Here is a 16517-nt window from a genome sequence, read left to right as displayed (position 1 = left end):
GCAGATCAGATTTACTACAGGAAAACTGTCTTTGGTTTTTCAGAGACATTTACTACCTGTGGTACAGTTCACATTAACTAGTGCAAAGCTCATACAGTAACAAAGTTCAATTATCTTACAATAAAAAAATTCTAACTGATGTAGCATTCTGAGCTTAATGCTTTTCTTCTCCTTTGAACTCTTTAGATAATAGGGAGTGAGAAATTAAATTAGCAATAGTAAGGAAAAATAAAGCTGTTGCTATCAGTGCAGGCTGACAGTCAATACAGGCTTCATACATGTACACAAACAGTCAAATTCTTATTTAGGATGCAGTGAGGAATTTAAATCCCTCCTTAAGACAACAAATGTTGTAATTAAACATTCAAAGCTGTAGCAGGTTATAATACCACCAGTATTAAATACTATTCAATAGTTTATTTCAAAACAGATACCCCTCAAAAATAGGATTCAACAACAATATTGAGTCTTCAATCAATAAACATTTAAAGAGCCAGTCTAAACTCCCTTAAAATCAGTAAAAGACTCAGAAAGTCATTATGATACTAATGGAGAAATAATCTACCCCTCACTCAAAAATAGGCAACAAAGTCTAAAATAGGCAACAAAAGGCTACCCCATATGTATCCATCAGAAAAAAAAAAGTGTGTAAAATTACAAGGTCTACATCAGGGCTACTAGATCTAATTTCTTCAATTCTTGAAGCTACAACACTTTAACAATATGAGTAGTCCAGTTTTTTTATTTAGGCTGAAAGAAGCGACTGGCAATTTGCTTTTACCTGTGCACCTTTCCTAAAGAAATGAAATATTTCTAATACTATCTCATCTAGAACAGATTACCTGAGAAATATGTATCTATCATCTGCTTGATAAATCTTCATGAACAGACCACTACCAGCTTGTTATTTCCTAAAATCATACAAAGGTAGGAAGTGATCTGGAAAATTTTTTCCAGTAAAAAGCCTTAACAATTTTAAAGGAAAATTATTCTCTCAGGTACCCTCAGAAAAATTTATAAAAATATAGGGTTATTCCTTTAAGGACTGTCATCTTTGCACTTTACAGAAGTCCAGGTTAAAAGCGCCTTTATGCACACATGGTCAGGTGAAAGCAGATTTCTCACCCCATGCCAGGTACTCTGCCCTTGCCTTCAAGGAGATGCAGCTTACATGTGCATAACTTGAAACTGCCCAGGCTCAAGGAGCACCCAGCACAAGAGGAGCCTATTTACAACACATACACTCCAGTAGAATGGTAAGAGTTTCCAATCTACAGACACTGTAAGAAAAACTGCAATTTTTTCCCATCGGCAGCTGATTTTTTTAAATGATAAAAAATCAACTTTGTTTGATCTCATGCCAAATTATTTTAAAAAAAGGAAAAAAAATTGAATAATTTTTTGTTCATTCTCCTCTGTCCTCATCAGATCTTTGCATGGGACCAAAAAAAGTGAAGGAAGACTGTTTTTTAAGGTATTACCTAAACACTAACCCTATCCTAGAATAATCTTGACAGATTCCAACTGGAAAACCACAAAACTCCTTTTTGTACTATATTTTTTAAGAAGGACTGAAGCTAACAAAATATTTCCAAAAATAAGCATCTGTTTGGAAAATATGTTTTCCAAATGTAAATATCTTTGGAAAGCGCAAGCTGACAATGTCCCTTTATATTTTACTGAAATTATATTCAAGTATTCCAAGCTTTAAAGCTTTAGCAATGCTGACTTTTGTAACAGTTAAGAAGTTCTCTAAAAGACATTTGTTTCCTGCAACTGTGTCTCCAGGGAGAACAAAGATGCTTTGACAATGAATGTGAAATTGTAAGTTAGCAGAAAGTGGTGCAGAATGAATGAGAAATTTTTTTCCTGTATTCTCAAATTGAGGATCATGAAAAATTACAGCCATTTTGAGAAGGCCATAAGCTGCATATGACCAGAAGCTGTCACACTGGAAACAGGAGAAAATAGTAACTTTGTCCAATCCTGTTTCTTAAGGAATTATTATTTACATGGTGCTGGTAAGGGCAAAGACTTTTTCCACCTGTAATGAGATCAGCCTAAAGAATTATTGAAAAAAAAAATCTGCTGTTAACTCCACAGACAGACTTCCAAGCATGACTATAAATCACACTGCAAGTATCTGTAGTTTTTAGTGAAGTTTGAGTTCTTTTGTATCTTCCATGCTGTATGGCCCCTTCAGTGCACAAGCGTTTCAGCACTTCAAGTGGCGAGCAGGAGCACTGGAACAATTTCCCTGGCTGGCTGGTTGGCCTTTCGGAAAGAGGCGTAGGGGCATATATCCCACCTATCAGTTCTGCATGTGAACACTACCAGGCACCATGCGTAGCTGGATTTTCAGGACTTGAGAGATCAGAAGAGAGAAAAACCACAAAGTGCAACAAGCTCATGTGCCAAAGTTATCACAGATGAATTGCTCAAAAACAGGGTACAGCTCCCACGGAGGAAGATTTGAAGGTTCAAGGGGAATCTACCACTTGTCTGAAACTGTGTTCAATGTGTTAATCACACAAAATTTTAGAAATATATTTCAGATTTATTTTTAATTTGAATATATCTGGCCTTTGGTTCTTTTTATGCCTTTCCTTACCAGTTGAAAAACCCTTTAGTGTTTCATGTTTTCTTCCAGTGAAGGAACTCATACACTATAATCATATCTCTTCTTGATCTTCCTTTTGATATGCTAAGCACCTTCAGCTCCCTATACATTTCCTAGGAACATATCTCCTACAGCCCTCAAATGACTTTTTTGTAACTTTTCTGATCCAGTGAAATTCTCCTGCATCCTTTTTAAAGTGTGGAAGGCAGAACTATATGTAGTATTTTATTATCAGCATGTCTAACAGGTAAAAATCACCTCCTCTCTTTAGTTCTAACAGAACCTGGAATGTAAGACTGTGTTGGCACCCTGGTGAAATATTCTTGCTAATGAATGAATTACAAAGGTAGCGACATGACATAGAAGGCCTCTTAAAAGCCAGGTGGCCAGGCAAGTGAGAGACAGCAGATAGTGGAATCGTTTTCTCACATGACAAAATAAAGCATAAAAGAGGAACTGGCACAATCCTAAGTGATAGGGACAGAAAAGCACCACTTGGCTACAAACCAGGCAACTTAATTACCATCATGACTTGTTCAGGAACACAGATTTTTAACTCCACTGTGATCCAGGTCTATGCTGCTCCAAAGGATGCCAAGGAGAGGAAACTGTGTGATTCCACAATTAGAACTGAGCTGGACACACATCAGAAGCAGCAAGGCATGAACTGCTACAATTTGTGAGACTCCATACCCTTTATGAGCAGATTAAAACGTTCCAATAAAACTAAGAAACAAAAGGAGAGGGGAAATTTTGCAAAGCACTAGCAGAAAATGACACATCTCAGAAACACCGAGTGTTGACTGCAGTAATGTGAATTTCTCAGAAGAATCAGAGCGTGACATTTTTAACTGTAAAGATAATGAGAAAGAAATTAAATTATGGACTCCACATGATGCTTGTGGAAAGTGGTTGATAGAGGTGTTAGATTGAAAATCAGGGAAGCTCCCAAAGGGGTAGGAGACAGTATCTCAGCTAAGTAGGACATTGACTAAGGATGAGAGTGGTGCTTAGCTGGGGAAGCTGGAGAGGATCCCTGGGCAGCTGGGAGAGGAGACCTCAGCAGGACTTGAAGAACAATGCTGGCAGTTGCCACGTAGCAACACATGGAAGGCAGGAAAAGCCCCTGCACTTTGGGGTAAGTCAGTCATGGTAACAGAAATATGAGAGCTCTATGAAATACTATTTTACCAGTCACCAAGCAATGCCTGAATAGCGAATTACTGTTTGTTGCTTGCTGAAAGAAATACAGTCCATGCTACAATAACCTGCTGATGGATTTTGAAATGACAGATTAATTTTTTTCCTAAGCATAGTTCTTCACTATAAAATTACAGATTTACTTTTGATATTGCACAGGCAGAAATTACTTACAATTGGTTTCTGATGTGATATTTCCTAGATTGTCCCCATGGCACAACCACATACTACAGACTGTTAGTTCTGTTACTAGTACAATTTCTCTGCAGCAAAATGAACACTTTCATCTGCTAAATCAGTCTATTGCTTTGATAAACATTATGTCTCCCTACACAGTTCTTTCCTCACTAGTTGGCCCAAGAAATTTTGCAAGAGCTTTCACACAACTGCAATCTGTGCCTTACATATATAGTCACAAAACCCTATTTGCACTCTTCACCATTTTCTACACACTGTCATGTCTTAACTGGCCATTCCATATTTCCTTCTCCCTTCCTCTCATTTTGCCACTCTTCAAGAAGTAGACTTCCATATGTGAGAAAACAGAGGGTCAGAAGAAGGATTCATGAACAGCCCAGATTGCATGGAGCATTCTGTATCTCAGCATACACTGGAGAATGCTATCAATTTCGTGTCAGAACATGACAATAACAACTTTCAGTAAGAGTTGTAAATAATAAAGTATCTGGTAAGAGAAAATTACTGAAGATTTGTGTGCAAAAACTGAAACTCTTTTGGCTTTCTAGCAGAACAGAAAGAACACTACTAACTCTGCATTAGTAGAATGAAGATGTGCTGAGATAGGAATAAATAAGGTATGGAATACCTAAAGGCCAAATTTTGAGACACAGTATTACATCTGTCTCCTTTTGACAACAATCAGAAATGGAGATGGCTCAGCACATCACAGGATTTTTCAAAGGCAGACCTGGCAGTAGCATTTTTAGATTTTAATGCTTCAGACATAACCTTAATTTTACATCAAGAAATGCATCTGTAATTAATTTTTCTTTAGTCATCATGTATAATCAACAAACAATTATACACACAGACTACTGCTTGTGTGCTCTTCGCTGTTTGCAGAGAATTGCTGTGACTCACACGTGCACAGAGTTCAAGTCAAAATTACAATAGAATATTGACCATTATGTTTACATTTTTATTATAAAACATCTTTTCAAAGTTACATATGAACAACTTTTCAAACTGCAATGCAAAAACCACTTTTGAAAGACCAGCATAATAAAGTACTATTTCTATTTCCAGAGGAAACCATCTTGTTTCCAGAGTTTTGAAAAACTGAGGAAACTTCAAGACTTTGCAACTTTAACATTAACATGGACTTCACAAATACTATTCAGAACCTTCTTCCCGGGCAACAGAAAATTGCCAATATTTCAATATAAATCACAGCCTACACAACACCTCTAGAAAAATATCTGGGCATAAACTCTTACAGTAACATATTTCGAATCCTTCACTCAGCTTTAGGTGCATGTTGGAGTACTCATATACAATTCAGTTCTCTATGATAATGCTCAGTCCCCCATAGCAAAATTACAAAAACATCAGTGAGGGAAGAAAAATCCCAAACCATAAATAATTTATAATTTTGTATTTTTAAAATAAAATCTCACTTTAATTTAGAAATTTGAGATAATATTCCCATGCTTTGAGACTAATCAGAGAATCATAGCTGCGCATCATTTGTATTTATGTACGCCTGAAAACCACTCTATGGTTGTGTTGCCACAAAAAAATGTAAACAGACAAGGCATAGCAGATTAGGTATTATAAACTTAAATAAGTAATTTTCAGTATTTTAACTTTTGTATTTCATAACATGAATGCTCACAAAATCAATCTATTTGCATCAATATTTAGCAAGATTATGGGAAATGCCACTTTCCTATAGATAAAATTAATACACAGCCTTAATGAATTTGCTACGTACAAGGTGTTCACTTCTTAATTTGCATCAAATGGGAAAAAAGACAATAGCTTCTATAAATACTTATGAAAATAGATATAGATGAAGTCAGCAGTAATTTTCTGGCACAAAATAAATGCAAAAGTCAATGTCATTTTAAAGATAAATGTGCATTTTTCATAACAATTAATAATGCTATAAATCCTGCTGCACTGGATTGCAAATAACTTCAGCTGAATAAAATTGCATGACATGGGATTTACTTATTCTCTATGTTCACAGAAACAACTTGTTCTCTGACAGCACTCATTCTTGGCAATTTATTGCACCTGTCAGCAGCCCATTTGTTCAGATTAGTGCTATGCATAAAGGTGTAACAGTCATGAGGATTTATTAACTGATTATCGTAAAGGTGACAGTCAGAATTGCCTTCAAAAACATAAATGATAAGAAAGCTAAATAATTACATGATTATTAAAATCACCTTCATTTTGATCTTAGTATTACCTACATAAACTTAGTGCAGTATGTTTTTAATCACAGGAGCATATTGACTCAACATAGTACATAAATTGTTTGCTCATAGCAAAAGCGTGACTATTAAATATATTCACACTGAAAAATACATCCACATACATACTTCTACTTATCAGATGAAGCAATAACTAATGCCACTTATGCAAGTCTATACCTTTCTTTAAATGCAAGAAAGTGGCCCATGTGGCTTTAGTTCCTGGTGTCTTCCATAAAAAGAACTTCTAGACTTCATTTTTTTGGTCCTGGAATGTTGCTTATTTTTTAAAAAACTGTATTCAGAAGGATGGGAGAATTTATCTCCAGTAAAATGCATCTCAGCTCTAGTCAAGTATAGTGTTTTCTCACATGAATCTGCGCATGATTGAAAATATATTTTCCTCAAAGCTCTATATATAGTTCTTTCCCCAGGCTTTTGAAATGCTGAAATACTGAAATAAACACTGACTTGGTTGTAAGGTTTGGGGCTTTTTAGAATATTCTGAGATGGAAGTTCATAAGATGCTACAAGCTTTAAACTCTCATGGAGAATGCACACAATTGAAATTCAAACGTACTTTATAAACAAAATGCTCCAAGTTAAGAATGGAAATCAACCAGTCAGCATTTCATTTCAGACACTGCCATATTGAACATGCCAGGGCATCAAGACGAAGGCAGAGTTGCATGCTACTTCTGTGACAGACGTCTCCTTTCACTTTTCTGAACTAGGATGTCATGCTGTCACTCACCCTCTTAACACCTTCCTCCCTCTCACAGGCAGATCTTACAAGCCATCCCTTCCACTTCCATCTTCATCACCTCAAAACCAGCATCTCACTTCCACATCCTCAACCTTCTCGGACATCTTTCCTGTATTTTTCTGCCCTCAGAAATGGATTGCAAGCCCAACTCCTTGCATCATTGCTACCATGTCAGATTCCCAGCTTTCACCTGCCCTTATTGTGCTCCAGCCTAACAAGGACAATAATATACAAGGGCCACAGAAGCCTATGTTCTTGATTTCCCACTTTTATTTCACAAAAGTGCAGCTGAGACATGTTGTCATTCTGGGAGACTTCATATTCAGCATTCTGGTTTGGAATAGAATTTGCATGTAATAGAGCTTAGCACAGAAAAAACACAGGTTTTCTGTGCTGGTTTCCAGGAAGATCCTGGAATTTTCCCCTTCTACCTTCCACCTGGGAAACTTTTTCTCAGTTTGGTCAGTTCTTCAATTTAGTGTGTCTTCTCCATAGGCATATTTTGTCCAGGCAGGACATCTTCAAGAAAGAGTTGTTTTCATTTGCATTTAATAGAAATATTCTTACATAACATTACAGCTGCTGCTTGCACATTATTCAAGCAAGCAGGAAGATCTCAGCAAGATGAAATGGATTACCCTTCATTCTTGAGCAATAGTAGAATGCTACCAGGAAGTCTTTTGTTTCCCTCCTATAGCCTCATTATCACTTCTTCTGGAACCTGAATCAAGATATTCAACTTATTATGTGTATCTCGAAAGCCATAGAGCCTTAGTCATGGTGCACAGCTCAGTTGTGCTTTTGAAAACTAATACACACCATAACACATTCACAGAGCAAGTCTGCAGTGTGTGCACCAAAATATTTCCAGCTTTTAGGGACAGCCTTGAAAGGAGAAACTGGGGAAGAGGGGTCAGCACTAAGTAGAGCTGTCAGGTGTTGGTGATTTTTATTTGCAGTGACTGGAAAAGAATATCAGGGAAGGGGAATATTAAGACCTATTTTCATATTCAGTTTGAGCTTGACAAATGATAGTTTTTCATGGAAATCTCCTTGGAGAAGAATTTTTTTGCAGATTACATTACCAGAGATACAGTACCAACAGAGGTGAAATGAGATAGTGTATGCAAGGACAAACTGAAGAGGGATTATATGTACACCGACAGAGGGGTCAAAAAAATCAAGAGCAGCAAGATTTCAGCAAGTGGTGCTTGGATGACGATGCTCTTAAAAATCACTCATGAAAACTTTGAATCTCACCAGATTTTCCTAAGAATGTTAGAATGAAAAAGAAAACTGGAATAATTTCCCAAAATATATAACATGTTGACATAGGACTAGATTAGTACATTACTTCAGAAAAATATTGATAGTTATCATACCATAACACGTGAAAGTGATAGTGAAAGCACCTCCAATAAAAACAATGAAAATATATAGGATTAATAATTATTAATTATTAAAATCATTATTATGACTGTGTGGCTATCAAGGAAAATATGAAGTAAACAAATATCTGAGCTTTCCAAACAGCATCTATTTTGTAGTAGCTATAAGCACAAGACATTTTTTCCCCTATTAGCTAGCATTTTGTAAAATGGAGCATAGCCATACAAATACAAGCTATTTCTTGAACTCCCAGACAGATTCACTTTTCCTGAATATGAATTAGGTGAACGATTCTTTGTCTCAAAATATGTGCGTAGTCCTTCAACTCTATTTTCATTTACCAAAAAAAGATTGGTACATAAATTTGGTCTTATGCATCAAGTGAAGAGTTATTTCTCCTACAAACTGGATGCTGCTATATGGAACCTCCTGCACCTTGGTAATTGCTCTAAACAGGGGATTTTTATAGTTGAAAACCTCAGTCTATCAATTGGTAAAAGCTGCCACCTACTGGTCAATAAAAATTATATTACATCATCAATGTAAAAAATTACAGCAATGCAGCAAATTGTACTGTAACACTGCAGAAAATCCTCCCCAAACTTAAAAAAAACCCCAAACAATAAACCAAGAACAAATGGTCATAAAAAACAGTTTCAATGGCAAGATTCATTTTAATCATCCTCGCTCATGGACTTCTCCCCACAGACCAAGAGGCCTAAAATTGCACAAACCTGCCAATGAAATCATCCTTTTTGCCAACATCTTTGTCCCACACGGTAATATCAATAATTCCACCTCGTTCTTCATAGAGATGAAAGTCAAACTGCTCCCTCCACTGAGGATTCAAAGTTTTTGGAACAATCTAAAAAGAGAATAAAACAAAAGTTGTTTTACGTTGCATTGGCATACACTTTCTTAAATTGTAAATTTGATCATTAAAGTCTGTTCAAGAAGCTTCTTTTATCTGCAGTATCAATATCTCAAGCAGTGATAACTAAAAAGTGGTAATTAGGAAAAACTACTAGCCCGTTCTCTCAAGCCTCTCAGAGGTACCAGCAACCTCCAAAATCCTGCAACTTGTCACCTTCAAAAGCCTCCTGAACAAAGGATTTGTCCTGGGAATTGAGCCATTTCTCTGTAGAAAAATTATGTCCTCTGTGAAGTGACAGTTAGTTATAATGTTTCTGAGCCCAAAGGTAAACTAAGCATCTGCAACTGGCGCATAGATGGTCACTGTAAGTACTTAAACAAACAATTGTATCATGTCCTTTTTTCCCAGCTGCAATAATATTGGGAGAAACATACTATGGCTTACTTTCTACGGAATATAATTAGTTCACTTCCAAAACTGTATTTTACTTCCTTTCCTTTGAAACTCTGATGAAAGCAGCTTTCTTAATAATTTCAGTCCAAATTTCTGAATTTTCTACCATACTGCAAAAGCAGTATTCACTGTCGTGAGCAAGAACAGAAGACCCCTAATATCTTCCCTCTTTAGCAAACACTACTCCCTACAACCACCAGTTCTACTGGCTTGAAAAAAAAGAAAATTCAGAAAGGATTATGAAAATTTTTTAATTCACAAAAGCATGAAATTTTATTTGTTCTAATTTCAGATTTAGAGACCCTAATGCAGGCCCAGAGGTCTACAAATACGACAAGAAAATGTTCCTGCCCTGTTCCTCAATTTACCCTTAATTAGGCAGTGACTGTCATGGCCATGCAGAGAGGAAGGTCATGTGCATCATCAACAGCCCCAGCATCTTCCCTAAACAGCAATTTTCAAAATGGCAGGGACCAACAGAAAAAAAAGTAGCAACAAAGCCAAGCAAGTCTTCACAATAATTATCTCCTCTCTACCTGTGAAGCTTATACATGAAGAAAACTTTAATGAAACTTGTTGTGAAGGACATGAAGAGGAAAGTGAGTTTATGAACATGACATGGCTTAAGATTAAAACAATGCAAAGAGTCCAAGAGGCACCCAGCAGCAAGGCAGGAAGAACTTGTCAGAATCACCCTGCATCTCCTCCCTGCCATGAATGACCCCTAACAGCAAATAAAAGCCAACACAGTTCCTGTATGAACATTAGGTGTGTCCCCCTTCCAATCCACATTTTTCAGTGCTTATTTCCCCATCTAGTACTACTTTTGTTTACAAAAAAACAAAAAGAAACCTTTAAACAAAGCTCCAGGTGCTCTGACAATTATTACCTGACAAGGTAATTATTACAATAAATCTTCATCACCATTGAAAGTCATACAAGCTAAAAACACCAAACAGGAACAAAGCATTAAAAAAAAAAAAAATTGGTTTCACCTAAAATTACCTTGCTCTTGTACTTCTGATGCCCCAAACGAAACTTGACGTAAGGATCGCTGAGCCCATTTGCATCCATCGCCTTAAGGTCACGACCTTCTATTAAGGTAACACTAACTATCCCTCTCCATAACTGAGACTTTCTGTGCAGGTCTGAGAGACGTAAGCTCTGGGTCTGAAACTTTATGGAAACAAAAGAATAGATTTAGTTAACACAATTCCAAAAATTTCCCCTGCTTTTAATGTTCTATTTCATGTAACTATGAATCTAAAACAACCACTGAAGAAATTTTGAATCTATTTGACAGTACATATGTAAACTATATTGCAAAGAATTATTTGGAGAGTAATAAAATTGTGACAATTATGCAGGTAATGTCATATGCTGCTTTTGCAAAAACAAGGAGAACAAATGCTGCCCAAGGAAATGCTCATTTTTAAGAAAGGGGTTTCTTTCTGCTTCACTTCTTCCCCTGCTGATAGAATAAAAATAAATGTTAGAAAGTCTCTTCTATTAGTAGCATATGATTGAATGAACTTGAACAAAATCCATGTTTATAAACATAAAGCCCCATTGAGAATATAATCTTGCCTTAGAATAACATGATATAGAACCACCATTATGTATCAAGGAAAAATAATTCAATAAACTCCTCTATCTCTGCCTCTGAAATGATGTGGTATTCTCAGAATACCACATCATTGCTTACCAGCATGTAAGCTCAAGAGTTTGGAAAGAACAAAACCTCTGTTCAGAATTGTGGAGAGACTTGTGGACTTGTGAACCCTCAGCCACTGACTCTGGGGGTCCAAATCAGATTCACACACACAAACCAGGCAACTACAGCTTTTGTCAATGGACTCCACTGGGGGTTTGAGACCACGAGGATATAAACTTGAGTAACTGAAGAGAATTTCCAGTTTGCTCTGAGCTACAATGGGTCCAAGGTACCAGAACCGGGGAATCCCCTTTGCACTCCTAAGGAAGACAAATGTGTCTTGAGTGCATCCAAGAGGCAATGTTGGTAAAGGCTCTTCCCTTGCAGACCTCTACTACCTCTGTAAGAGGGTTTCAGTGCAGTTTTTTCATTTTGAGTCTTTTAGATGGTAAACTCAGCTGGATGGCTACAGCTATGCAGGTGCCCAGGACGGGGGTTTTACTCTATTACCCAGAGACAATGATAGAGATTATAATCACACTTACCCAAGCTCCAGAGAGAACAGACATGAGAACTGTGGCCACTGGGCTTGGAGCAAATACAATTAGCATACTTTTTGCAGTATTTCAAGTATTTTTTGTCATGCATTTGTGTTTTCTAATGGTTTTTCCCTTCAAGTAGTGTGGCTATTCCCAAAATATTTCACTATATTTATTAAAGGTTTCTCTTCCTGAAGTGAAGGATTTGACTGCAGAGAAACTTCTCATGAACTTGCTGTTTCTACAAAGGCAAACAAGGAACTGTGAGTGGAATAATCTTGAACTTGAACTGCAACATGAAGCAGCAGTGGGACATAAGAAAGCAGATCTTCTACAAAAATTAGGGCAGAATTGCGAAAATCAGTTGCCAGAAGAGATTTCATTTATCACTTGGGAGCATTATATAAACTTTTTCTCAGCAGAAATACATCTCTCATTGAGGGCATGCTGTCATCACTGCCAATAACTTGATTTGTGAAGAAGTGGTAATTTTTTTTATTGCTCCAGTTTCTTAGAAGGCTTAGAGCAAAACAAAGACTGGATAATAAATAACTGGGTCTGCCCTGAATACAAGATGATGAGAGATACAGAAAGAAGACCAGACATGTTTAAGAAAGTATTTAATACTGGGATATAACCATTGGTTGAGGCTTCTTCTGCAAAAAATATACAGTTCTTGGGGGTGTTTTACAAGCTGAATGGGTGATGATTTCCAGAAGTCTATCATAAGCTTGCATTTACAACTTTTTTGAAGTAAATCTTAAGCACACTGCATAGCTCTCTTCTTCTTCATCAGTGAGACAGTGAAAAATTTAGAGTGTACTTGATCTAAACTTGGTATTTTCAGCAGCTCTTATAATGATTTGCTGCACTAGAGCATCTGCCCCATCATGAAGCAAGGTGATTTTTTTTTTCTGACCTGTCAGGAGTTTCATCAGTGGGGGTAATTTCCACACAAGGTAGCAAGGTAAGATCTAGATAACCAAGAAGAGCTGGGTGTAAAATGACAGACAGGTCAGACAGGAGTTTACAAGAGTCAGGCAGGAGGCTGGAAAACAAGTGTTCATGTGCTGCGGGAGGAAGCCCTCCCAGGCCAGACTCACATCTTGCAGCCAATGACGAGCAAAGCTTTATGCAGACTCCAGTGGCATCTTCACTGACAGTGAAGTTCCAGAGACTATGTCTCACCATGCTGGAAGAAAAGCAGCCAGCTGCTAAAAAGAGGTATTGATTGGTTGTGGCTGTTTCTTCCTCAAGGTAGTGAATGTGGACCACAGCAGTGCTCATTTCTGTCTTTACTGGTAACACACAGATACATGGAACAGCAAAAGGGAGAGGTGCTGAAAGAGTCAGAGCATAGCTCACTGAAGCTAAAGCTATTGAGATTTCCTGGACATGAAAAGCATAGCCTATGTGGCCTTCTCCAGCAAGAGTAACTTCCAGCTGGCACTTTTATTGTTTCTAAGCAAGACTGAAGGGAATCCAACACACTTTTCTTCCAGTCAAAACCACACTTATACTCAGAAATTACAGATAATTTACTGACATAACCTTTCTTTTCATATAATGGTTCTTGTAGGAAGAAAAACAGAAAAAGAATGTTGAGATTTCAAGTCAAATACGACAAAAAGCTGAAAAAATGGGAACGTAAGACTGATTTCACATTTTAAAGTTCTTTCCTTATGAATTTATTTTCACAGTGTGAGACAGGTACATTTCTAGGTACATTTCTGGGTACCTAAGAAACCTGTAAAATTCAGCCCACAGTGAGATACAAATTCAGAAGGGTAACCATGAGACTAAAACATATCTTTCTCAATTTCTCCTATGAAGGACTCTTTCTCAAGACTTATTCTTAGGCAACTTGTTTCCCTCAGAAACCACGTAGTGAGTATTGCAGCCTAGATTCCCTCTTGTGCCGCAAACAGGAAAAAAAAGAAGAAATTGCACAGCTTTTCATTTGTCTATAAATAGGTGGGAAGTTACAAATTTCATATAAAATGCCACAATTTGGAAATAAGCAAGATCAAAATCTCAGTCCAAACCATCATTAATGTAAGACTATTGTTTACATAATTCACATTTTTGTGCAGATGGAGGCATAGTGACATCCACCTGACACATCCTAAATGCCATTTCATATAAAATGCCACAATTTGGAAATAAGCAAGATCAAAATCTCAGTCCAAACCATCATTAATGTAAGACTATTGTTTACGTAATTCACATTTTTGTGCAGATGGAGGCATAGTGACATCCACCTGACACATCCTAATGCCCCAAAGAGAGAGGGTGGTAGAGTCTTTCACACCAAAGGACGCTCAAAGATACCTGTGAAAGAAAAACCCACCTATTTCCATATCCACATACCGCTTTAATGCTTAAAAACAGCAAGCAAACCCAGCACTTTTGTTATGTGAAAAACACATCTTTTATTTGTGTTCCACCTATTCTGTGTAAATGTGATGTAGTGAGTGGGCTAGAGGCATCAAGAGAAAAGAATCTTCTGACAGAACTGCACCCTCTGCTAGATGTGATTAATACAGCTAGCCAAACACCAGAGCTGAAAGATGATCTAATAAACATGACCTAATATTCTGCATGCATTCAGGTATTTCTGGATAACATTAAAGGATGGGAAATCAATAAGACTTAGTCAGAATCTGGGCATTGATCCCAGGATAATCAATACCACATTGTTAATGAGCTATTGTTATTTTTGTCCAAAGAAAAGATGCACTTTGTTGGTACTTTTAAAAATCCCCTCGTATTTTTGTTTATCTTTGGGTAACTAAATGTCCTCTGAAACTTTAGTCCATATCAAGTGGGAGAAACCACACAGATTGTCCTGTCCCAGCCCAAACTCATTTCTTCATTGATCAGGCCTCATGCCCTGTGAAGTACCACATGTGCTTGTGCAAACAGACTCTGCTTTTATTAAATCTCGTCCTTATTACACACACACCTAAGACACACTGCTCCTCTGAGTCTTGGAACACAATAGACAGAAATAGAAAAGTCTACCACAAACTTATTAATTTATAAAAAGCAAATCAATAATGCATTTATATGACCTGCAGAGGCACTTCAATCAAAAAAATAACTTTGGTTTCGAAGTTCAAAAAATATCAATCAAGAAATTAGTGAAAAATATAGAAAAGAAAAATACTTCTTTCCACCACTTAACAGATACAGAAATACAGCAAAGTCAATCAAAGTCAGTGTTGCAAATTACTGCTGTAAATTCACATAAACAAAATTCCTCTCCCCCAGTTTCTAGGATGCTTGCAGAGCTTGGATAAACAATGTAAAATAAAGATTGAGAATTTCAGTAGATACAACTGCTAGCTCTATGCACAAAACAATGAAAAAATCAAGAGACGGTCACATGCATTTGCAATGCTTTTCCTATATTAGAACAACAAAAGTACGACCTGAAAGGTCTACTCTAAGTAGTTCCTACACAGTGTGTCAGAACAGAGTTTGAACTGGATTGAAATATTTTTACATTATCACAATGCAAAATACATAAAGTAATATTTTAAATATCCCCACATGGTTTTCTGATTATACTAGAGTTCTGATTATACTAGAGTACATTTAGTATTATATGTAATAGCTGCAGCCAAGATTGTTAGGAAGTAGACCTTTTTAAACCTTGAGGACCAGCTGTGTGTCTCCTGAACAGTGTTTGGCGAGGGGAAAGAAGGCTGGGGTCAGCCTGTGTCCTCAGTCAGCCTTTTCAGGTTCTGAGAGAACACCATGCATTACAAGGAGATTTCTCATTCTCCTTCTACTATAGGCAAATAGAAATGGAAGAAATGGTTTGAATTCATCAGCATTATAGACACTGAGCTACAGAAATGCCTTTAATGGGATCATGATGATTCCTTCTTATTTTTTCCTCATTGTAACTAAGGAAGTTTTCTGAATGGACTGCTATTGATAATTATTGCAATATGAAATAATGCTTTCCTTAACTTTTTATTGACTAAATTTTAGATTTTAGGTTCTTCTAATTCTAGTTGCAGCTAATAAAAATTTCTACTGCCCTACCCCCTGAGTGTTTTAACTGCCATGTTAAGTCTGGTCTATGGAGTTTGTGCTAACAACCGGATGCTGCTTCTGTACAGCAATGCTATTGTGACACTACAATATTTGTAATAACAGCTCATACTTTTGCAGCATTTCATATATTTTTGTGGTTTTCTAAATTGAATAATTTGGCATTCTATTTAAGTGTACTTGCCAAACGCAGCTCAGGTGTAGTATGACGCAGGCTGTGGCACACACTGTGACTTGGATTTTCTGTAACAGGGTGAAAACATTTATACAGGACAACAGTATGCAGAAGAACTTTGCAGAGAGGCTGTGCGAGCATAATCCTAACCGCCTCCATTCTTTGTCCCAGTAATTCCCCTTGGAAATTGTGGCTGCAACACATGAAAGTCAACGGGTCTTCTAATGATCCTGTTATGGTCTGGGATAGCCAACGTCACCACAGTCCCAAAGCTGATGTGGACTTGATACACAAAAATAGTGGCAACCAAAACTTGATGGAAACTTCCCACACTTCTGGAA

The 16517-nt window shown here is 37.0% G+C and overlaps 1 protein-coding gene across 1 annotated transcript in view; it reads right to left on the bottom strand.

The window, feature by feature from the left end:
* Positions 1-16517, bottom strand: part of MCTP1 (multiple C2 and transmembrane domain containing 1) — a 208392-nt gene that overhangs the window by 116983 nt on the left and 74892 nt on the right. Inside the window, exons 7-8 of the mRNA XM_030968614.1 lie at positions 10749-10919; positions 9151-9281 (exon numbers count right to left, since the gene is read on the bottom strand). Coding sequence (XP_030824474.1) covers positions 9151-9281; positions 10749-10919 — 302 coding nt within the window. The remainder of the gene's footprint in view (positions 1-9150; positions 9282-10748; positions 10920-16517) is intronic.

This window comes from Camarhynchus parvulus, chromosome Z, assembly GCF_901933205.1.
Source record: "Camarhynchus parvulus chromosome Z, STF_HiC, whole genome shotgun sequence".
Classification (NCBI taxonomy): domain Eukaryota; kingdom Metazoa; phylum Chordata; class Aves; order Passeriformes; family Thraupidae; genus Camarhynchus; species Camarhynchus parvulus.
The sequence above is the reverse complement of the archived record's forward strand: the minus strand, read 5'-3'. Positions and strand labels throughout refer to the sequence as shown.